This window comes from Pieris rapae, chromosome 5 (assembly GCF_905147795.1).
Source record: "Pieris rapae chromosome 5, ilPieRapa1.1, whole genome shotgun sequence".
Lineage (NCBI taxonomy): Eukaryota > Metazoa > Arthropoda > Insecta > Lepidoptera > Pieridae > Pieris > Pieris rapae.
Genome location: NC_059513.1, coordinates 1,745,411 through 1,770,700, shown reverse-complemented (window position 1 = coordinate 1,770,700; position 25,290 = coordinate 1,745,411). Strand labels below are relative to the sequence as shown.

At 33.8% G+C, this 25,290-nt stretch overlaps 1 protein-coding gene across 3 annotated transcripts in view; it reads right to left on the bottom strand.

Moving 5' to 3' along the window:
* LOC110996351 (RNA-binding protein fusilli) overlaps positions 1-25,290 on the bottom strand; it is a 77,172-nt gene that overhangs the window by 18,838 nt on the left and 33,044 nt on the right. For all 3 annotated transcript variants that reach the window (XM_022263972.2, XM_022263973.2, XM_022263971.2), the window contains exons 2-6: positions 25,061-25,153; positions 19,694-19,776; positions 16,315-16,493; positions 13,033-13,122; positions 11,841-11,895 (exon numbers count right to left, since the gene is read on the bottom strand). In XM_022263972.2, coding sequence (XP_022119664.2) covers positions 11,841-11,895; positions 13,033-13,122; positions 16,315-16,493; positions 19,694-19,776; positions 25,061-25,153 — 500 coding nt within the window. The remainder of the gene's footprint in view (positions 1-11,840; positions 11,896-13,032; positions 13,123-16,314; positions 16,494-19,693; positions 19,777-25,060; positions 25,154-25,290) is intronic.

Genomic DNA, 25,290 nt, shown 5'->3' with positions numbered 1-25,290 from the left:
AAAATTCACAAGTATTAATCGAACATTACCATTATATAATGCTTTATCACTTGGACCACGTTCTTAAGTAAAACAATCTCGAAAAACGCCTAGTAAGCATTACAAGAACAATTCGATAAGAACAAAAATTAATGTCTTTACCAAATGTTTGAATTCACACATGTAATGTTGTAATGTTTGCTGACACACTTCTGTTTTATTATAACTTTCGAGCGTTTATACTTTATTTATGGGAGATTCTGTCTCCGAATAAAATAATATTTTGTTTATTAACTGTGTGATATTGTTTCTGTAAGAAACAAATTAACACAACAAGTAGTAATTCAAAGTAGACAGAATGTAAAATTTCGGTCTTTATGCTGCCCAGTTTCTTCTAGACACTGACCAATCTCGGTCTAGAAGAAGACAAGAAAAGTGTAAAAGTAAAAAATATTTTTCCTTTTCCTAAGTTTGAAAATGTATCTAAGCATTTTTTTAGTATTCATTTAATTAAAAAAATACAAGACATTATTGTGGTAGTCGGAGAAAAAAGATCGAACGAAAACGTTTCGGTCTGCTACCTGATATGACTGAGTTCTAAAAAGAGATATGCCTACAAAAAAGCCTACAGCATATAACCAAATCATATGATATTAAAACAAGTTTTTCGCCGCGTCTATTCTCTATCTATTCTCAATAAAGCCATAAACACAGATGTACCGAAGCCGGGGCAGGCCGTACTTGCATACCTAGATCCTGGATTAATAACCTACGTTATTCTTTATTTAGCAGTACTAACAATTTATTTTTCAGTTTTCTTTTTTATCTGCATATACTTAATTGACATATATTTTCTGTTTCGTATATTTTGTATAACAATGTAATCTGTTTTGAATTTGTATACTATCTAAACGTTCTTTTTTTATACGATGTTTATTCTATATATGCGTGCTGTAAGATCATTTATAAATAAATATAGTAACAAATAACAGCATGGTAACATTTTCATGGACAAGAATCCTTTAGTTATGGATTATGCTGACGCGTTTTTATAGTTATGGAAATACGTATTAAAATACGCCATTCTGCATAAACCTTGGATGGAATTTATACCCTGAATCAGTCGAACGTGATAGCTGAATCTCAGAAATAAAGCACAATAGTATTACTCATATTACCGCGATATTTAAACCTTTGCATTTAATTGTATACGATTTGTATATGTAATTTACTTGCATGTAATTTTTTTAAAATCAGATTCTCTACCTAGAAATTGCCCGTATGTTTTCCAAAGAAAAGTCGTCTTTGATTCCAAATAAAAAAAAAATTAAAAGTATACCAATATATTTGCTTATAAACAAAATATATCAAACAAAATATCATTTATTCAGTACATCAAAAATGTCTCTAAATTTACATTTACATCTAGAAATTGCGAAAAAACTCTTTACCACATTTAAGCAATGAATTGACTGACTACAGACGGTTATAGTATCATTGTTATGGTAACAAATCTGGCAGATAAAAAAAATGAGTAATGTATTTACCGTGAAATTTTTTCTTAATAATTTTGGCTTCCTTATTATTTGTATGAATTAACGCTAATTTGACTTATGACTAATAATTAATTGACCGCTTTAACTAAAAACTTTGATCTGTCATATTTGACTATCAACTCTCCCGTTTAACACCATACTTCCAAGATATTTTTATTACATATTTAAATATTTTAATTGTCCTAGTTCTAATGTGCTATTAATTTGTCTCTCCATGTGACAATTACAAAAGATATGTTTTTTTTTGAGTTAATGGCCTGGTTTAGACCTTTAGGCCAACAAAAGTAATGTGTCAGCCATATTGTGAAGACAATATAATACCAGAGGTCAATAACGTATATAAAAACATTTAGCCATACTCCATAATATGTAAGAATTTGGATTATTCATTCCCCTGTGCATTTATAAAACAATATAAATTTTAATTATATTAAGAGAACACTACTTTCTTGGGGTAAATATAAAACATGCTATATTTTAAATGTAAGTTTTTATTATTGTAATTGCTACAAACAAGCCGCCAAATCACAAAACCTTGGTTTAAATAAAATGATAGCAGTATCTATGTTTACCCGATTTTGGTAAAATATTGTCGCCCTTGAACTCAGGGTGATGCAAATTATAAATGGGCATATAACCAAGCCACACACAATAAAGATATGTGCCCCTAATTTCTGCTGTCAAAATTCCATACTCCTAAGTATGAGTAAGTAATTTTTTCTTTAAAACCATGCAATTTTAACTTGACAATTGACTATGATTTATAAGTGACGTTTAAGGGATGTAGCTATAAGCCTATACAATTTTTTCTTGTCATCTAGACCTTTATTGCGCTGTTTAGTATTAAAATTATTTAAATATGTACCCTATAGACGGAAAACGAAAAAGAGGTCGACGACGAAGATGGGAGGACGAATTAAAACTAACAGCAAGCTACAATTGGAGAAGAGTCGCAAAAGATTGATAACAGTGAAGAGGACGCCTTTGCCAAAAGGCACACCGAACCCTGAGATATACTGGAGTGAATATTTAAGTTCAAATATATAAAGTAACTGAGTTTCGGAATTTTATTTGTTTTATTTATTTATTTTCACTACATTTTTCTATCTTAACAGTAATTACTAATACGATAGAATTCCAAAATAGCTCCCACACCAATTATTCTAGATAAAAACATTAAAAAATTAAACTTATATTCCTAAATCTATCTATCCATAACTAGCAATATAGCTAGCAACTCTTGTGAATTAAAAGGCTATATTACTATTATAGATTGTTACCTAAGACTACTTTTGTAATGATGTACATTAAATCTTTTACGAGTAGCATTCAATCTTTACTTTACTGAACAGTCTATTTCGTGAATAATTAGCACAATTGTTGTTATTAAAAGCCGTTTAACATCCGAATTTCGAAGAGAGCCGTTTGCGCGTTTGCCAGACATACATGACACTTAACTTGGACAGATTTTTTTCGATAGAGAAGTTTCGTTGTACTTAAAAAAAAATCTCAAAACATCTGCGTAACTAATGCCCATTTAATTGTCGAGCGTCGGGGCCAAATATTTCTAGAATGAACTTTAGTTAATGAAGCGTAGGTAGAATGTTAATTAGATAGATAGATGACCTGGTACAAAGTATGGATGAAGACAGTGGGACGTGGGGGAGTTTGTCGTGCACAGCTAAGGGGTACCGCAATAAAGTTGATTAAGACAACCTCTGATAAGAACGTCTAAACATTCATTTGTTGCGTGGACACTATTACGAACAAAGATTCTTAAGCATTGTGCGATGGGATACAACAATTTAAAGCAGTGCACGCCCATAATACTCTACAGATGTCAAGACTGAAGACTGATATTTTTCAATGTCCACTGTGACGACCTCTAACGGGAAAGTAGAGGATTTATTAAACATATCTATTTATCTGTTTTTACATTAGCATACAAGCTAGATTACCTAGTTCCATTCTAGCGATATACATTGTAGGGATGATAATTTTGATAGGATTATAGGTCATTCGATTATTACTTAAGTTAAAACAAGTGAATTATGAGGTCTGTTATCGCCTTAGAAACTGAAGCCTTCGGTCAATCGAATCGGTCAATAATTTAACATTTCTAACGCAGCGATTGTTTTGAAAAACATTTGCCGTTATTTGACGTTACACACCAATATTTGTATGATTTTCGTACCGATACAAAATTTTACAGGTTAAGTGAAAACCAATACATTATCATAGTCCAAATATTTCTCAAGAAGCATATAGTGTATCCAATGACCGTATCAGTCAAACCGGACCAATTATCAGGAGCTATCATAACTCACCTCCTTATCTATGACGATAGTCTCCAAAAGTATCACAAACACTAAACTTAATTACACTAAGACGTCCGTTTCGATGGACGTTTGAACTAAGAATGCGCACAACGCAGCGATAAAGTTTGACGACGTTGCGCTTGAGTCGATTCCTTGTATTAAGAAATGTTATTAATTTTTGCTTGCGATAAGGCTAAGGGGTCGCTTGCACGATACGATATTGATGTTTATTAAACGAATATTAAAGTTTTCTATTTTGAACTTTCCGTTTTAATGTTTTAATAATAGAACCTGTATGTACTATATGTTGGAACTTTTATAATGGGAACTAATTTTTCGAATGATCAATTGAAAAAAAATATAGGCAGTTATTGTTTTTTTGCTAGTGGGTTAATTTGTGCGACGGTAATAAATAGGCCGTAATAAAAAAAAACAATAAGCAAGTTATTTTATCTTATACTGTCAGAACTAAAAATATGTGAGCAAACAGAATGATGGAATGAGCAATTCGATAAATAGTTGGGTAGTATTAGTTGAGAATGGCCCACTCGTAACTGCCTATTTGGCTTTTTAATTTATTTGCTCATTTTTGTTTGCTTCACTGCTAAGTGTTAGCTTCCGAACTTCTAAATATACATTTTGTATTTTTCAACTTACAAAAACTTCAATATACATACAACCGCCACGTTAAATCAAGTGGATGTTTAAATTAGAAATGATAACAAAAGCAGTATCTAAGTTCTTTAAATAAACAATATTTGAAAATTCATAACTTCATAATTCAACTGATACGGAATTGGAATTATTTTTGTTTTAACTAGTATAGTCGTGCAACATTTTTTGGAACTAGACAAACTATAGATATTGTGTACCATCTTCTATAGCACGTACGGTGTTGTATCACTATTTTTTAAACCCGGGGTCGAAGCTTATGTTATGTATGTTATAAAATTTAATGGAAAATAAATAAATAAAGTATAGTTGTGCAACATTTTTTGGAACTAGACAAACTATAGATATTGTGTACCATCTTATATAGCACGTACGGTGTTGTATCACCATTTTTCATACCCGGGGAGTAGAAGATTAGTATGGCAAATGAGCGTGTAGTGTACAAAATGCGAAATTTAAATACACTACACAAAACATCGCTACCACAACAGTAGGAATCGTTAGTTACGCAATATATGATGATTGAATTGAATGATTAACACCACTCTGTTAATTTTTGTCTATTAAAGCGGTCTGTATCATTGCATACATTAATGGAGGTTCTAATCAAAATTAACAGTTTGACAATGACAACGTCCAATCGTTTCCAAATACATATGTTTAATATTGTTGTGGGAAAATGCACCGTAAAATATGGTAATAAAGACACATCCCAATTAAAGACGTACAGAGGAAATCTTCAATTAGTATATTATGAGCAAATTTAGTACTTCATTTAATCGCTAAGGTCATGACAAACGAATTTCGGTATTTAATCGAAAACCATTCTTGAAATATATACAAAACACTAGCCTTGAAACATATTTAAAATTCTTATATCTTTAATATTTCCAAAAAGATTAAAGACACCTGTGTGAAATACAAAAATTTCACAAAATCAACAGTATTGTGTAATCACCCTTAGCGACACCACAGCGACTGTAAAACGACAGAAAAACAAAAGCGATCGTGGTACGGTGTTGTTTTCTCAGTCAGCACTTCTCATATGTCACGCCGAGTTTTTGTTAACTTAAAACTTAACATGCCTTGACATAATTTATAGATACCCAAAGAAAGGGCAGAATATTGTTCTACTTTAAGTGGCTATTTTGTATTGCATTATTGGGTTTAACAGTACAAGTTGTTACAGATGACACACACAGCTTCGTTAACATTAAAACGTAGCATTTTTTCAAGCGTTTTTTGCTTAGAGTTTTCCTTTCAATAATTTTTATTTTATGTATAAAAAATATATTAATTTATTGGTCAGAGGCGTATTGTTCGGGCTGCTGCCGAACACTTTAATGATAATTAAATAAAAGATTGCTTTGCTCTTAAAAACTAATGTAATGAGTGATCGCGGTGATGGTTGATGACACACTGATGTATAAAGAAAAGCGTCGCTCGCAGGCGGCGAACTATATGTACTTATGCTAATTACAGTGTTCGGTTACTTTCCGAACATGCTCCCGGGCGGGAAAGAAAAAAAAAACACAAAATGCTAAAAATTATACATATGAGAGAAAAAAAAATTACTGATAAAGAAAAAAAATTAGTGCTTATGCTACATAACACTATCTTCGATTATCGAATGCCTTTCGCGCACTAACACTTTCACTTTCACTGTGAACCACTGATTTTATTTCACTGTTATCACTGCGTTGCACGCCCGGTGAGAGCACCAGACGCCGCTGACGCCGACACCTCCTCCAGGCGACGACGAGCGCTGCACACGCGCAAACGCCGACCAGGCTGTAGCTGATGGAGTATTGATGTATGTCGTGGCTCGATAGCTCAGGCATTTCATCTATGTTGCTCTTCATGCTTATTATTTGGGATTCTAAGCTATCTATAGAGCTGTTCAGTTTATCGATATCTGTATCGTCTTCTTTGAAGTAAGGCATTGTTATATTGATAATGTGTTTGATGTCTGTAACATCTGGTGTAAGGATGTTCGGTGCCGTTTGTATAATATTAAATTGTTGCCTTAACGAGAGAGTTTAACCGACTACTTATAATGTTATACTGCCTTTCCATCGATGCTTCTGTTCTTTTTAGCAAGTTAAATTCTGACTCTACTATAGAAGTTTGATTACGCCATAGATTTACCAAGTGTTGTTGATTATTTCTAATTAGTTCAATGTCCTCAGAGTATTTATCTGCAAAATGCTGATCTAGCACACCAAACAATGTGTTCGCAAGGTAACCTACACCGTTGATAAGACCGCGACGCTGTCTGGAGTGCTCGGTAAAATGCTGTGTTAATAAAAGTTGATTGTTGTATTGTAACTCTGAGTAGTCGTGATTCATTTGTAGTAAAATCATATGGCATTGTTGATTATGCTCTATGTTAGTACATAGTTTGTCCAAGTGATTTGATAATTTTTTGTATGCTTGTTCATCTTGCCAGTACGGGGCCATGTCGTGGTACACAACTAAGGTCCATTTGTCTCTAATAAGTTGCATCTTTGTTATGGGGTCGAAATACAACGATTGGCTGGCGCTCATCTCTGTAATATTACACTCCGATCTAGAAGTAGGCATAATGCTCATGAATGAAAGAAGCCCTATCGCCATTGATACAAAGTCGAATTTCTTCTTAACTTGACTGCTTGGTCGTGTCTTCTTTCCGGCTAATGATTGACCTTTACATGATTCATTCGTTTGCTTGCTTGATGCTTTTTCAGATGAGTCACAGTACCCAATGAGCTCGATGACGCCTTTCTCACCGCTTCCGATCCACCTAGGAACTGTGCATTGGTTGATATTTTCCAGGTCTGTTCTGATTCTTATCCACTCTGTTACACATTCGGCTGATACTTCGTCTTCCCATTCTTTGACTTCCATCCAAACTTTTTGGAAAAGTAGCTTAAGCTTAGTAACGACTGGCGCTAGCCAGCCCAACGGATCAAACACCTTTGATATTTCTGATAGTAACTTCCGCTTTGTTAATTTTGATGTTGTTTCCTTGGACAGTCTGCACTCGAAAGTAAATGCATCGTTAGCCGGAGACCACCCTAGTCCAAGGGTTTTGATTGTGTTTTCTGATTTGAAATTGAATATTTGCTCTGTCTGCTCTGTGTTCAGATTTTCTAGAATGTCTGCTGCATTAGATGTCCACTTTCTCAGCAAGAATCCGCCTGATTTTAATAACTGATCCAGCTGTGTTACAATCTGTTTTGCTTCTTCTATAGAATGTGCTCCGCTTACCAGGTCATCCATATAGAATTGATTTTCCAGAATTTTCGCTGCTTTAGGAAAACCTTCGCGTTCATCGGCTGCTAACTGCTTAAGGGTCATCATAGCTAGAAACGGGGCTGCCCTGGTCCCGTAACTAACGGTCGTAAGGTGATAAGATCTGATAGGTTCCTCTAGTGAATTCCTCCATACAATTTTTTGAAGATTTTGATCGGTTTTATCTACCAAAATTTTCCGAAACATTTTTTCTATGTCGGCGATGAAGCCGACTTTATATTGTCTCCATGATAAAATTAGTGATTGCAAGTCTTTTTGTAAATTCGGACCTTTGTACATTAAATCATTAAGACTGAACCCAGACGATGTCTTTGCTGACCCACTGTATACAACGCGTAGGAATTTGCCCGCATCGGCACGCTGCACGCCGTGGTGCGGGAGATAACATTCCGGGGAAGCCCTTTCGTTATCTATACAGAGTGTCATATGACCTAAGTCTAAATACTCCTGCATGAATTGTTTGTAACTTGTTGCCAAATTAGGATCCTTAGCTAGTTTCTTTTCGATGTTTCGATATTGTGCTATTGCTATGTGTTTAGACTCTCCTAATTTCTCTTCAAAATTATCTGTCATTGGTAACCTGACCTGGTACCGTCCGTCTTCGAGTCTTTTTGTTGTTTGCTTGTAAAAGTCAATACAATATTGATCATCTGTGGACATTGAAGACTCCTCCGTTATACCCTCGATCTCCCAAAATTGTTTCAGGTCTTCGAAGTTGCTGAGTACAACGTTGCAGTGAAATGATTGGGGCATGTTTCCGCAAAGAATCCAGCCAAGGCGCGTCTGTTGTGCTATTGGTTGTGATTGATTTTCGCCCTTGACTATTCCGCTTAAGATTATAGATGCGTAGACATCCGCTCCGAATAGTAGATCGATTGGTCTGCTTATTTATTATAATTAGGGTCCGCTAATTTTATGTTATCTAAATATGGTAGAAACGGTCTATCGAAGCTGTGAGTCGGCAAGCTTTTGATTAAGTTGTTGATAATTAAAACTTCGGTTTCGAATGAGTAATCATCGTCTACAGACGTGCACTTAATAGTGAGCATGCCTTTGCAATTGTTTTGCTTTTGACCGACTCCAAAGATAGAGCCGTTGCATTTTTGCCGTTGTAAACGTAATGATTGAGCCGCCTTTTCTGAAATTAATGATATCTGGGATCCTTGGTCAATCAAGACCCTCATTGTTTGCTGTGAACCATCGATTGCCGTGATTTTGACTTCTGCGGTTGCTAAGAGTACTTCGGTTGCCTTTCCCACGGGTGAATGGGGCTTAGTTGCCGCGTTGCTATTTTGTTGAGCGTGAGACTTCGAAGTACTTGCGGTTGATATGGTTGATTTTTGCTTGCTAAAGGCGTCATGTAACAGGCTGTTATGATTTTCATTACAAGTACGACATCGTTTTATTGAATAACATTTATTATTTTTATGAGAATACAAACAGTTTGCGCAAAGTTGCAACTTTTGCACGGTTTTTAGTTTCAATTCGCATGGCAGTTGCAAGAAATTATTGCATTGGAATATTCCGTGTTCCTGGGAACATAATGGACATTTGATATCTGTAGATACGTGAAGCGCTCTCATGATGGGACGCGGTGGGAAAACTTTGTTTGTTGATTGATGTTCAAAATGCTGTTTTCGATTTTGATTTTGATAATAAGTTTGTTGGGCCCCTTGATTTGTTTTTTGAGTCGAAAAGTCTTGTTTTCTGCGAGACGATTCTAGGGTAATGAATTTTAATTCTAAGAAGTCGATAAACTCTCGTAAAATAGGTAATTCACGGGGATTTTTGACTGATTCAATGTAATCTGCATGGGTCTCTGTGTCGAGTTTTTGTGACAAAATATGAACTATGACGGGGTCCCATGTGCTTATGTTGACACCTAGGTTCTTTATAGCATTAAGTACCTCGACTACTGTGTCGTGCATCCTTTTGATCTGGATCAATGACTGCTGCTGCATGGTTGGGAGACTGAACAGGATATTCATGTGTGATGTGAATATTAATCTTTGATTATTATACCTGTTATTTAGAATTTCCCAACATAGAGTGTAGTTTTCGGAACTGATTTGTAGGTGACGAATTAAATTTTCGGCTTCACCTTGTACCTTGCTTTTCAAAAACTGCATTTTTTGTGCGTTAGATAAGGACGGGTTGCGGTCGATTGTTTCTAGGAAAAGGTCCTTGAATGAGGTCCAGTGCTGATAGTTACCCGTAAAAACGGGAATATCCATTTTGGGCGTAGAATATTCGCGATGTGCAACGGACCATAATTTGCTGTTGATTGATTTGATGTGCTCGTTGTATATTCGTTCATTCTTAGAAAATACGTTTTGATATACCTCATCTTCACCTTCTTGGTACATGTCGATCTCCCAGTGAAGAGAGTCAATAGCAGACCAGCGCTGCTGTAATGATTTTAGGGTGTATTCAAACTCCCATTTTTCGGACATGTTACTTAAATCTATGTTGCCTATTGTCCTCTCGAATGCCTTAAAATTCGAGATTTGTTTTCTAAGAAGCTCCCGAAGTTTCTCGTCCGTATCGAGAGCCTCGTATGTTGTTTTTTGATTTTGAATAAGATTATCGAGATCCATGCTGAATTAAAAAGTAATATGGAAAGATCTCACTTGATATGCTGCTACTGTAGTGCTGTTGCTCGAACCCGCGCGGTGCCGTCAATGCTGTATGCTGCTGCTGTATGCTGCTGCGTAGCAAGCCTGCCTGGCTCGCCCACAGAAAGTGATGCTGTTGTGTGAGTAGCCTGCCTGGCCACCACACGAATGCTGATGCTGCTATGCTATGCAACTGATGTATGCTGTGATATATGCTGTGTGGGAGCTGGAGCAGCTCACCGCACTTGATGATTTAATGCAATGGTGCTAGCACTTCGTACACACGAAACTTTCACGAAAACTCGCGTTTCAGGTCCCGCCTGTACGTAAGCTCGAAGGACCAAAAATGTTCGGGCTGCTGCCGAACACTTTAATGATAATTAAATAAAAGATTGCTTTGCTCTTAAAAACTAATGTAATGAGTGATCGCGGTGATGGTTGATGACACACTGATGTATAAAGAAAAGCGTCGCGCGCAGGCGGCGAACTATATGTACTTATGCTAATTAATTGCAAGGTGTTCGGTTACTTTCCGAACACGTATTATTGCTGACCGCTTAATTTTCTACTGTATCAGCCATATTTGCAGATTCGGGTTCATATCACTAATATATATAAAATGTATGTTATTTTCTAGCCCTTAATTAAATATTAATGGTGTTAGAATCTTCATCATAGATACTTCTAGTAGAATTAAATTTCTACGGGAAACGAAATTTATGTATTAATTACATTTGTCCAGGCATGTCCGCTATTACCTGCCTACTAAATGGAGTCAGTCAAGGAAGAATAGACTATAGAGAGGTCATAACTTGACTCAGTTAAATAGACAAGTCGAACTTGTAATTCGACTGGGAATAAAAGAGTTCGTTAAAGTGACGTTATCGCATTAGCTATTATTTAGTCACCAGGCGAAATTGCTATAATAATTTTCTAGGCGTTATTTTTCATTATTAATATTGAAAAATAATCGATATTATGCGTAAAATATTAAAAAAAACATTTATGAATTGTTATTTTTAACAAATGATCTCTTGGAATGTTAATATTATTATGCGTAATATGTTATTTTTTGTTATTTATTTGTGTACTTGTACTTTACCCTCTGTAGGAGTTTATTTTTTATTATTTCATATTAGGGTTGAAGAAATTGGGTTGTTAGCGATAAGGCCTTTTTTTAAATGTTTTTGTAGAAGGTAAAGTGTAAATAAATAAATGTAATTGTCCAAAAATGTATATATGTAAGTCCGCTACTCTCAGTTCAAATAAAAGTGTCATACGATTCGCATGTCCTATTATTGCAACTTATTCATTTCAAGATCCTCAATCAATTAACGAATATTTCTCAACTTTAATTCCTTAACATATCTTTATTCTTAAGCTAAGCAGATTAATTAAACACTTACCAAATTCCAGTTTCTAAAACTAAGTCAATTGTCTCTGGCAACTCCAAGCGGAAACCTGAAATATTAAACATAAATTACTAAATTAAATTGTATACAAAAACGTACGCAAGAAATTAGAGGATTTAGTATGTAATCAATTTTTTGCACTTGTTTTTGAACACTAAGGTCATTTTAAATTTCTCGTCTCGAAACATCCTTGTTCATCTTATGATACAACCCATTTAAATATAGGCCTTTACTTATAGCTAACTAAATTAGTCATCTGTCTCTTTTAATCACAACGTAAACACAATTTGTCAAGAAGAGACGAAGGAATAGGTGCTAAAGTAGTCGTGCAACTCTGTTAACAATTATTCTTACAGTGCAAATAGAAGAATATCTAATTCTCTTGGGGTTTAGGCCGTCTGAACCACACACAAATTGTTACGAAATAGACTTCCAATCTCCTCCGAGCCACAGCCAATAAACAAACACAGAATACTAGAGAGCGCCGCCCTTATAAAAGGTAAATTGTCAATTTTGATGCGAGTGTTTATTCAATCCATAGCGCGGGATGTTTATCATTCTGACCGAGACTTGGCGTCTTCGTTTTCCATACGTCAAAATATGACGTCATACGGGAGTCAGTGCGCACAAATTCTTATTTCTAAATGTCACTCTCTTTAATGGATTGTTGTTTGCCTAAACAGCTCAGCTTCGGAATAGACATTTTCCCGCGACTAACGCGAGGATTTCTCTGTGAGATTTGGCTTTGCCATCCCGGGGTGATAAATCGCCTGAAGGGCAAGACGTAAGCTCACTGGAGTAAGCGAAGTACGAAGTAAAGGTGTAGGCTGGTTTTAACCAAAATCGATTTTTGAAGGAAATCTCACTCTTAAAGTAGGTACTCGTGTTTAAAAAGGGCAGCTGACGAACTGAACACACTTATCACCTTCATGAAAATGGAATTAGTTGCTAGTCTGTGTCATTAGACATGTTCATTAAACGAAAATAAATACGTTTTAAAAGATTGTCTATGATATTAAAGCGTGCACCGAATGGTGGACAACCCCCCTCCCTCTTACTATCATCCTAGTGAAACTCCAGAAGACTGAAGCTGCGTTGGTAGGATAGAGTTGTCAAGGACCTCAAAACAAAGAAACACGAGGTAGTTTGAGATGGCGAAAGATAATTAAAAGCTATAGAACCTTACCATCTGTGATAATCCTTTGAATGATCGCAGCCATGTCTTTCACTTCCGCCGCGTAGAAGTTTTCGCCTGAATAGGGTGTTATGCCTAAATCTGAATTGTGTTCAGGAATATTATAATCCGAATAAGGCTTTGCGTACCTACTTTTAGGTTTTAAAGTCTCACTGATAAACTTATTTAATGTATAAAAAGTATTAGAAAAAATCTACTGTTCTTATTGAACCACTGTTTTTTTTTATCTCGTTCATCCCGGTAAAAACCTTACTTTAGCCAAGATCAAGACAGTTAAGTAAGACTCCCGTATCAGAAACTATTTTGACATACAGGAGTCACACTTAGCGCTAAATCTCAACCACCCCTACGGGTGACAAAAATATGGTATGACAAAGCTTTAATTAATAATAATTTCGGCTTTGTTGTTAAAAATTCACACGTTATCAACATTGTTTTAATTTTCACTAATTTTATATATTTTTTTCTCAAGGGTATGGGGAATGTACATAACTGGCCGTCAATAAAATAATAATAATAATTATTTATTTATTTTTCTCCCTTAAACATTAACAATAATAATTAAAAAGATGAAGTCATTCTACTTCCGGTATTGATTAATCAGCACAATTATTTACTTATAAATTACAAAGTGATAACGGGATATTAAGAAATAATTGTAATAAATAAATACAGTTCAAATTAGCCATTTGCTTTTTGAGTAACCAATGCTGGTTAGGCGCTGAACAGTTCCAGAGTGGAAATCGAAATTATGAAATAAATAAATCAGTGGCGCTACAACCTCTTTTGGTCTTAGCCTCAGATTTCTGAATCTGTTTCATGATCATTTTTAAATCAAATAGGTGATCAGCCTCTAGTGCCTGACATACGCCGTCGACATTTTGGGTCTAAGACATGTCGGTTTCTTCACGATGTTTTCCTTCACCGTTCGAGCAAATGTTAAATGGGCACATAGACATAACACAGTGCACAGCCGGGTATCAAACCTACGACCGGACGAGAGTGGCACTTTGAAGCCGCTAGGCTAACACTGCTCAAGAAATATAATTAGTTAATATTGAATTGACCATACTCGCTAGTTATGGGTACTTTTGAATTGGTTTTACTCCATAGATACGCAAAACTTATATAATCTATCAAAACAATAATTAGCAGATTCACGGTTATATGTTAGGGAAATTAATATAAATATTATGTCATAACGTACATGTCGCAGCGAAGTAGCTTAATTAGCCGTTCAATTAACAACCTAGCCGTTTAACTAAACGGCGCTGTTTAACTAGCGGCCTGAAAGATAATCAGCTGTAGCGTTTGTAATAAGATATAAAAAACTGGCTGGCTAATGAAGATTTTCATGAAGCTTTGGAAGACACCATCAATTGTGTTTTGCCGACATCATATTCACAGTATAAAGAGTTTCGTTTCCAGTTTGATAATGGTTCTGTCATATAGAATAAAATTTAAATTAACAGTCAATAGGCTAGGCAAATTATAAAACGTCATCAATCCAAGTTACTTGCCTAGCTGTTTGATCAACTGGCTGGACATCTTTCAGGCCGCTAATTAAACGGCTAGGCTGTTAATTGAACGGCTAATTAAGCTAGTTGGCTGCGACATATATATCGAAAGTTGACGTCAAATGAATGTACTTTTTTCATGGTAATATATAATTTATCATATGTAAATAGTACGTAGCCTCGGTCATATTTCTAATTGGCTTTAGAATATTCCGTAATTTTGTATGAATATTAATTATTTTCTTGCGTTTATTTTTTTGTTGAGTCACGAGGTCATGGTATGGCTTCCATGTCAAGATTTATCGTCGTATTAGGGTTGTCATTAATTACAAATTACCAAAGATTACGGTTTATAAATGGCTAAAACTTTCTACTATTTAATCTTATACATTGATGTATAAGTATTTTAACGAATATTTGAACATTAATAGTATTTATAATTAAAGTATTCGTCTTACTTAAGTTTATGAAATGTCTTTTACATATGTATGTATACATATTTTTTTAAGAAGTATCATTACCGTATAACGAAAACGACTCAATTCTTTTGTTTGTATTTTTTTAATTTATTTTTTTATCACAGTGTTGGTAAAACAATAGAATAATGCTTATTAATAAAGATATTCATGAAACAAAATTGCAAGAAATTTTTACATCAATTCAAGTTTATTTTTAAAATAGTACGAAACAACTAAATGCTCTATTTGTTTAATTTATTTTGATTTTATAGTGAAACAATTTAATATCCCGAATCTAAAAGTGTCAACCCTGTTTCAATAAATCATGTTTAATATTATGTAATTTAGCATCATAAATCCTACCACTATTCCATTATAGCTTAATTAAACTAAAATAAATCTTTTATATGAGCTTTTGAGGAGACCCTAAAGTATACTCGTTTATGATCGCATTCAAGGGTTGAATAAGAGGTCTGAAAAGTCTGGAGGAAGGCAACATATTATTTTCCAAATAAAATGGTCAATTTTTTTCAGTCGAGTTTTTGAATAAATATTGTGAAACGAAGCCTCTATTGTAGGGATTTCTTTGAGGGTTCGGAGATAATTTCATTAAATGGGTTTAAAATTTAGGCTTTTTATTTTTAAATAAAATCTATAAATATACTTACTTGAATACTAAAATATTTTATCTGAAATTGAAATAAGAGCCCCGATACCAATAATTGTGACGTTATAAACGAAACATATACTTTATATAATATATATATAATTCTACTTTACGTGTGTATGCCACTGAACTAAACTTAAACGGCTGGACCGATTTGAATGGATTTTTATGTATGTGTTTGGGTGGCGCCCTAGATGGTTGAGATTCACAAATCAGCCCGGCAGATGGCGCTGCAGTCAGTATCTAGGTAATTTGTCAATACAGCAAATAAACAGCTGGTATATACATAAATCTTATGTGCATGTGTTCATAATTAAACTCGTAAACGGCTGGACAGATTTTGAATAAAATTTTTCGTTTGTTCAATCAAGGCAAAGATTAAGATTGAACATTTTGTGATTTGTCTGAAATCTTCTAACGTACTTACTTAATATTGACATATTAACGCCTGTTGGTGTGTTGGAGTACATGGCTTTAGTATAACAGATTCTGATACCATTTAAAGGTTCCGGAATCAGACAGTTAAAGTTCCCTAGAGTTTGAGTCAGTGATTATAATATAAAAAGTAAATGACGCTACTAAAATCCTCCTACATCAATTCAATTATTATAGTTGTTTGTAAAAAGGATACAATTTAGCATGTCGTGCAGTGAAGTCGGGTGATCAGGCGGCGGTGGCGGCGGCTGAGTACGCTGCGTCACAGCTTGCAGTGTGTAGGCCCGTACATACTCTTTGCGCAGGTCGTGGAAACGAGCGTAGTATGTGGGTAATGTGAGGTCTTTGCTGCACGCCTCTGGGTGGAGACATTGTCTGGAAATGTTGTTACATACTCTTATCATAAATCTTTGAAATGCCAATTATACTATTAAAATGGCTCTAATTTTGTAAACAGACAAATAAAAATATTATTAGCAAGATTACTTTGAATTTTAACGAATATAATATCGTAAATAATATTTTACAAAGCATACAAATTAAAGACTAAGTTTATGTGTAACCCGGCACAATGAAGGAGACAAGTGGCACTGACATCAGTAAATTTGACACGTATAGGTGCCATGCGCAACGGTCAATTGTCAGTCTGGAAACAAAACAACTCTAAAAACGCCGGCTCTTAGCACATTTTGTTTTATTTATGACAATAGCAATATATTTACGCCAGTTTCAAGTAAAAGGTAGGGAAGCTACATGCGAGAGAAAACATAAAAAACACATCAAAAGGAAACAAAGTAATGAGCTAGTTAAAAACATAATATGTATTTACTTAAATATTAAATCTTAATATTATTATTGATTATGAAAGAAGATAATACATTATAATACAATAAAGGATACAAAAGGCTAAGGTAAGGATATTTTAGTCGGATTTGCACAATTTATTTTGTAAAATTTATTTCCTACAAACCAGAAATTGAAAGTATTCAATACTTTATCAAGAACTAGTCGACAAGACTAGACAAGTAAAATCTAAGCCCTACTAACAAAGATTGTTTGATGTTAAAAATTCTTCTAAAAATAAACCGAGAATGTTCCATTGTTTATTTAGTTAATGGTGAATTAATGTGGATGATGGAATGTTTGGTGTCAAATCAGTCAATCGTAACATTAAATGCGATATGGCCTTTAAATTGCGCAGAATTGGTTCTCTATATGTGATCCGTCTTCGATATCTTATAAACAAAACCAAGGGTAATCATATGTCCAAGAAAATACTATATCCTGTGTGATTGCTGAAAAATTGTTTTTATCCGTACATACCAAGATTACTAAAAAGATCTCAATTGTAAAAATAAAATTCACCTATTTTTTTAATGGAGTAGTAACTTGCACTCAAACCATTGTGCGTACATATCTTTACTGTTTTTTATACTCTGTGCATGTATTTTTAAATGTTTAGATAATTTACGTCTGGATTTGACCGTACATTCTCCGTCTTCTTTTGTTTTTATCCTGTTTTGTGAACTAAAAGTGTTTTTATTATTATAACTTGCGTAACCGTGTGCGATGATGAAGGCGGGAAATCGCAACTTACACGAGATTTATAATATTCTTTTAATTTCTTCATATTTTATTTATCGTTTTAATATTCTTTTATTTATAATACTTTCAATAAAAAATGATAATTGAACATCCTTCAAAGATTTTCCTCGTATCTTACGTAATTTTATGTTAAGTCTGTTTAATTAATATCTTTACTAGTGAATAACCATTTTCTTTATATTTATTTATTATTAACCTTTAAAACTAATGAGCATCTGTTAAAATAATAACAATAGAACAATACAGTTACAATATTATGTCATTTTTGTGACTAACTTGAATTTAAAACCTTATTTCAATACAACAATTGTTTCTATTTACTTAAATAATAATAAAAAATCAGTAAGGAGTTTTTTGTTGGGTACCAATTCAATTTAAAATTCACGTAAATTAATACACCATATAAAAACAAAAAACTAACGAAATATATGCACAGAACTAATTATATTTCTTAGATTACTGAATATCTATTATGTGTTAACTGATGTTTCATTTAATTTGTTTATTAGTCTGTGGAAAGGACGCTAGTTTTGGTTTATCGTTAAAAATTTTATTCGAAGTTTTTATTGTTAGAAAATTATGCATTATAAAAGATTAATGTAATTGTTTTTAAGTAAAGTAACAAACTTTAAATTTTGTTTTTAAATAAACATATTTCAGCAGTACGTTTGAGTGTCAGAAATGAGACAAACATATAGAGGATATGTGTAATACAGAATTACCATAACCACAATAATCTATTTTTAAGTTTAACAATTGCTATTTGATTATTTAAATTTAGTAAAAAACGGAAGTGATAACGATCAGTTAAATATGGAAATGGCTGATCTGTTTGCATTGACCTTACTCAACCGATTTCCATGTGTCATGTATTCTTTATTGTAGTCTATGGTTTATTTTAAAGTTACGTTCAATACGTGGAATAAATTCTAGAGGGCGACAGATAATAAGAGTCTTTAGATGGCATAGATAGGAATGAGCAGTAAATAAAATATGACACTGGGGTGGTTTTATGGCTACAAATAGATTAAAACTAAATACATTGATTGAGATTTAATGTGTATATTTGAGTTAAACCAATAGGTTTAAAATTCGAATTAAATATTAATAAAGATTGTATTTTTCCGTCATTATTTTGATAGATCTGTTTTGGTTGGACAGGTTGACTTCGTTATTTGTAAATATGTTTATCAATTACCTTATATCATAGTATAAGCAAGATATTAAGCAGATTTGTTTTATGGAAATGGGGCCAACCGGGCTAGAGGAGCGAGTGCGTTGCCCAAATTTTAAGGAATGACACTGCTTTCTTAAAGGACGCTGTCGAATTGGTTTCTTTAGTGCACAGCTGGTTCCACATAGAGGTAAAAACTGCCAAAACGATCAGTTGTGGGATGACAGACGTCGGGGTGATATAGTCTTTTCCTAGTCTGCCTCGATGTCCGATGATAAAAGATTCTTTCTTTTCTTTTTGATAAAAGAAGGTTTTCCTACCTTTATCCTGATATTCAGAAACGCTAAGTCTAGCTGCCGTACGGCAAAAACGGATTGAATTTTGACATAGGTTAGGGAGTCATAAGTCTTTCTAAATCTCAACATTTGTATCTATAATTTATATTTGGAATATTATATTAGGAGCAATTTACTGCAATTTATCCCCTCCCCCCACTCCTCTTGTCAGCAAAAGTACGCAAGCTTTCAAAAATATTAGTACCTAAACGAATTAATTTTTTGTAGGTACCCTCAAAAATGCATTTCTTTTCAAGTAAAAACAATGTGTGTGTAATATGTGTAAAAAAGTAAATAATTACTGTTGAGGTAACCCCCACTAAGAAAATCAAAGACCCCCTCCCTGTAGTGCGTACGTAATACTTGAACGGCCCCTTGGTAATAATAATATTGACTACTACTATTCATTACATGTATGTCTCAGGATCTTAAGGAGATTTCAAACTATAATAATCACATACCTGAGTGGTGGTTGTCCGTCGGTTACTAGCCTAAAGAGGGGAGAGTGTGGGTCCACATTTAGTGATCGCACGAAGTCGTCAAACTGAAACAATTAAACATATATGAATAAAGTCAATTTAAACTTTATGATAGATTTAGAGCTTCTCGCAACACTATACACAAAAAAACTACAGAATATCAAACATAAAGGTATTATATATTCAGCGACCTGCCCGTTTGCCCCCAGTCTGTAAAAAAAACACCATCTATACAAATCAGACTATGACACATTGAGCGACTCTCATCCGGTCGTAAGTAGTTGTGATTTCCGATTTCCGTGCACCAATGGACTTTCTATGTGAATCTACATTTACTCGTAAGGTGAATGAAAGATATGAGAGATTGTCAGGTGCAGAAGGTTCACCAACTTACTTATTAGCAAAAAATATTCACAAAACATACAGAAGCCTGAGGCTCTACCAAAAAGATCGAAGCGCCACTGGTGTCTTTTAAACTTTAAATTAACTACTTCAAGGCTACCCTCAAGTGTTTTTTTAATCAGTGGTTACTTTAGACTAAGCTATTTAGTAGATTTGGCCGGGTCTCTTGGGTAGAATGCCTAGCGAACCCTGAGGGCACATCTTAAGGGCGTGTGAAGGCTGAGGTGTTTTTAGTGGGTGCGGTCTCGCTACCCCTCTGAATAGCAGAGGGATTTGTGTATAGACCCAGCCCCATAGACCCCGCGTCAAGCTCGACATCCTTGATTCGGGCATGTGTATGTGCATTTTCGCCTCATAAAAAAAAATGTGGATTTATATTTCACCATTTACCATAAGAAATTATTAAAAGCTCTTTTACTACCGTATTTATAAAAACTCTCTTTTTCGCGTCAGGTAAACGTATCCTGTATAATTAACGATTAATGTCAATGACCTGAACCGTTATGCCCACGGGAACTGGTTCCACCGGGATTCGTTTTGTAATTTTTGGTCGATATCTTTTTACCTGGTCCGTGAATTATATAACAGCAAACGAATATGTATGACGGTTTGAAGGTTCAAACTAATGCGATAATAGGACAAACACACACATCTTCTATTTGAAAAAAAAAACGGTTATATAACCTAAAAACACTTACATTTATTGACACACACAAATTTAACTTAATGAATGTTTTCGCTGTGCAAGTGGTAAAGCCACACAATTCGAAGAAATTACAATTATATGTCCAAACAGGGGCGTGATTGGAACCCGCAAGGAAAGCGAAATCGTAGCTGTCTCAAGAAACCTAGCGTCGTACAGATGAGGCAAAAAGAGCCGGGAAAACGAGATTCACTATGGATGCCTTCTGTCATAGGACATTAAGTGAATGTATTAATTGGTTGTGTCATATGCATATTTGTTCATGTCTATTACCAATCTTGTCATAGTTATGAGGAACAGTAGAAAAAGTACCTCGATTTAGAATCATTATGCATCACGCAATTCATACATTTTCCTTTGTTATAATATAATAAATGTCTATAAAATAAAATCTTATTTTTTATGTAATAATTCTATTATCTTTCGCAATTGCTCTAGGCGGAAACCAAACAAAAACAGAATTTTTGCTCTCAAACATTATCACAATTAGTTCTATCAGATACTAATATTGTTTTTTTTTAATTAAATAAGTTAGGTATATTTTCGACGCCTTCATGGTTTAGCAATAGCTATGACCAATAGGTCATGGGCTCAATTATCGATTGGGGAACTGTTCCTGATACAATATCTATTAAAAATTTCATCAATACGTATTTGACATTCGCGACATGACAATAAACTCAAGCCCAAAATAACTTTATTTGTATAGGTAACTAAGTACTTTTATGAACGTCAACAGAAAAGATCTTAAATTTAAATTTTCTACCAGTTCATTTCTACAGTCTATGGATAATTTATGTGTTAGAATTTTGAATCTGGAAGATACGTCAAACTGTCAAATATGTATGACGTCCCGTAATCGAAAATCGTCAAATGTCAAAATCAAAGAGTTTTGACATATGGTGGGTTGGACATTCTTAGAGCTGAGTTTCTGAATCTTCCTCTATGTCCTTTACGCACGTGAAATAAGCAGTTAGTGCACGATACATATCTTTAGTTAATATAAGGGTGCGTCCATATCTGGCGAATATGCCGCGAATGTGCAGCTCGCGAGGCGTTTGTGAGCTGCGCGCGTGATTTTTTGTTCGTGCGTCGCCCGCGCGCAGTTCGCTCGCAAACTAAGCGCCGTACGCGATCAAGCTACACATTCACTAGATGTTGGCGCACCCTAAGAGATCGTTTAGTATGGCTAAAGTTCGCTGTAATGACAATTAGTCGTCATTACACAAATAATTGACTCAATCATAGAGCAAAGGTGTTAGGTCTTTAGTAATTACTAATTACATACCACTGTTTGTAATGTTGTCTTTGACTTATACATTTGAATAAACAAAACGTTATATTTTCATTTAATTTTTTTTTATTAACCAAAAGATTTATTAAATTTAATAATAAAATTTAATTAATTATTAAATTGGGGCCAAATTAAGATTTGACTTAAAGGTCTTGATACGAGTTCGTAAAATCATTAAACATATTGTATGTGACTTTTAACCCTGACACAGGTGTTTTTTTTAAACGGTCCTAAAGCTAAATCAAAATAAAAGTATTTCTTAAACGCGAAAGATTTACAATATCTATCCTGGTGATTTGTCGCTTCAAATTGACAGATAAAAAATGTAATATCGTTGATAATGAAGGAAATGTTTCTCGAATTTTCCTCATGTTAAGCCGTTTTCAGCAAGAAATGCTTGATGATTTATGTAACAGCTTTTGTGTTTATTATTATTTAACAGTCTGTTTCTGAGCGTAATTTGTGTTGTTGAACAACTAAGTTACTCGTTGATTTATTTAATTTTTAAATTTTACGGCATTTTTAATCCGTACATCTATCTCGTTACAATTTTGTAAAAATCTAGAATAGGCTTGGACTTTGAAATCTACTGGTATAAGGAAATATAAGCCTAAGAGTCCGTTCTCCGACGCAGACTATTAAACTGACAAATCATTATCTATATACCAACATGAAAAACCTCAAGATACCTTTTAAAATACGATTGTAGTCCAAGGACTGATATTTCGGAAAGGCAAAGGGTTTACTATTCGACGTGTATGTATTAAAAACATTCGCTGAGTGTTGACCGATAAGAAATGAATGAAAGATTATATTTTATCTTTTCATGCGTAGTATAGTCTGTGTAGATTATAAAAAAGAAGTTATAAACATAAAAGATTGTTGTACAATATAGATTATGTAATTGTTATCTTATACAGATTTTTTCTTATTTATTGTTTGATTTCTAGTTTCTACAAGCTAATCTAGTGCAAAAAATTAATACATTTTTATTTCACAAACAATATTCTTAAAGATAAAAAAAACAAACATTTTAGAGTGTTAATGCTGATTTTATCTATGGTCAATGATTTTTAATGTCTGTTTCATAGACAATACAGGTCATGGGTGATAGAGTAACCCTATTATGAAAACGAAAGGTGATTCTAAGCCCCGTTACGTCAAAAGACCTTAATTATGCACGGACCATTAAATCAAGATATTATATTATGATAATCCCATCAGGCTGGTTTGAAGCGTAGTTTTAAATTAATTAGCTGGCAATTATTTTGAAGGTTATTGCGGCGCCTTGTCTATGGCAACAATTGTCTGTTATGTAATTTGCTTGTGATAAACTTTTTGAATCTGGAAAACTGGAACGTCCTATTCAGTGCTAGGAATGCATTTTTGTATATTGTTTTATTATAGGCAAGTGTATATTAATAGGCAGTAGTACGGCTGCCATGGACAGTCACACCGGTGGCAGTGTGGCTGGCATGTGTGTTGTAAGACGAAGCTTGAAGGACCTTAAGTCTAATTGCTTCGAAAATAAATCTGTTTTAGTTTTACATAGTTAGTCTTCCTCGACGACCAACGTAGATGATGCAGAGCACCCCACATCTTCAACACAACACCAACGGATCAAGCCTCTTTTCTTAGAAATTCCTAATTTTTAAATTAAAAACAAGATTTATTTTTACTTTATTTTATAATTACAGTAATCAAAAACATGTCTACCGCTTCCGTCCATCAAGTTTGCTATATCTTGTTGATATATCTATATTCCCCGCCTAAACTTAATGTCAAAAATATAGACTAAAAATAATTATGTATTAGTAAAAGTAACTGTCAATCATTCACTGCACTCATTGGTTCTTTTATTACATGTTAAAATATCTTTTTTTTATAAATGATTGAGAAAGTACTTTAAATACTTTTACTTTTGGTATGCAAACAGTATCTCAGGGTTAATTAGATGCCTAACAATTAGGTTTTGTATAGTATAGGCAATATAAGCAAGAGAGCCTACGGGACGCCCTAAAACGGGCAGTCACGCTGCCCATGTTAGTGAGTGCGTTGCCGGACTTTGAGGGAGGAGTATCTTTATTTCTAAACAATAGGAGGTCGTATCTCCCAGGGAATACCCCCACCCGAAGTCGTAGTTTAAGTCACTGTTCGCAAAATAAAATGTCTTGTGAATTGGACCGTGGAATACGTGGGTGGAACTTTGAGCTAACTATTAAATACGAAAAAATAAATCGATAACAAATTAAAACCGTTTAAAGAAATATGCAAAAAATCATGTTATATACCTGCATATATTAACTTTAGTTTTTGTTCGCGTTTGATGTAATATTCAAGTATGGTATTCGAGTATTACAATAACTTAGCAAAGGTAAACCTTTTTAAGGATTTTTAACTTAAAATGACGATATTTCAAAAATTTAAGCGATTTTGATAAAACTTGGGACCATATGGGATATAGTATAATTTTCAATGTATTTTATGTGAACTTTTTCTATTTCATGTTTTATTATTGTTCTTTTCACTGTTTATATGTTTTAATTGCTTAGCTTAGTTTGTCTAAATAACTATGTATATTTTTTCTCTTCTTGCGCTTACATTATCTAATTTTGTTTTGAAATTATACTTATAAGTCTTTTGGCGCGCTAGGGAAATATTAAAGTATTTTTTTACGATGTGACCATCACAAAAAGACACACACCATCAAGTTACTTATAGTCAATATTTTAATTTATTCTTAATATGGCGAAAGAAAATAATTTTATGTTATTACGCCACAGTATAACATAAGTGCACAATTTTTTTTTCACTTGTTTTTTTTAAATTATATTATTTCTATAATATTATTATATACTTGCAACGAAGTGCTTATAACAAATAAATATTATCTCCATACCTATCGAAATTTTTACAATATTTAGTCACAATTATTTTTATAGATTTTTACCTGTAAAATAATATTTTCTAAAGGCTGTCCCGTCTGAAACTCTTCAGTTGCTAGTCTGGTCGGTCTCACAGCATATTCTCTTTCGCCGATTATCTGTAACAAAATTATAACTGTAAGCGAAAAGTTATTAATTAAAAAGTACAACTTTACAACTCTTTTTTTGTCGTCAATGTACAAACTTCACATGACCTCAAAGTTAAAAATAAGTTAATGTTAAAATCCAATTAAAC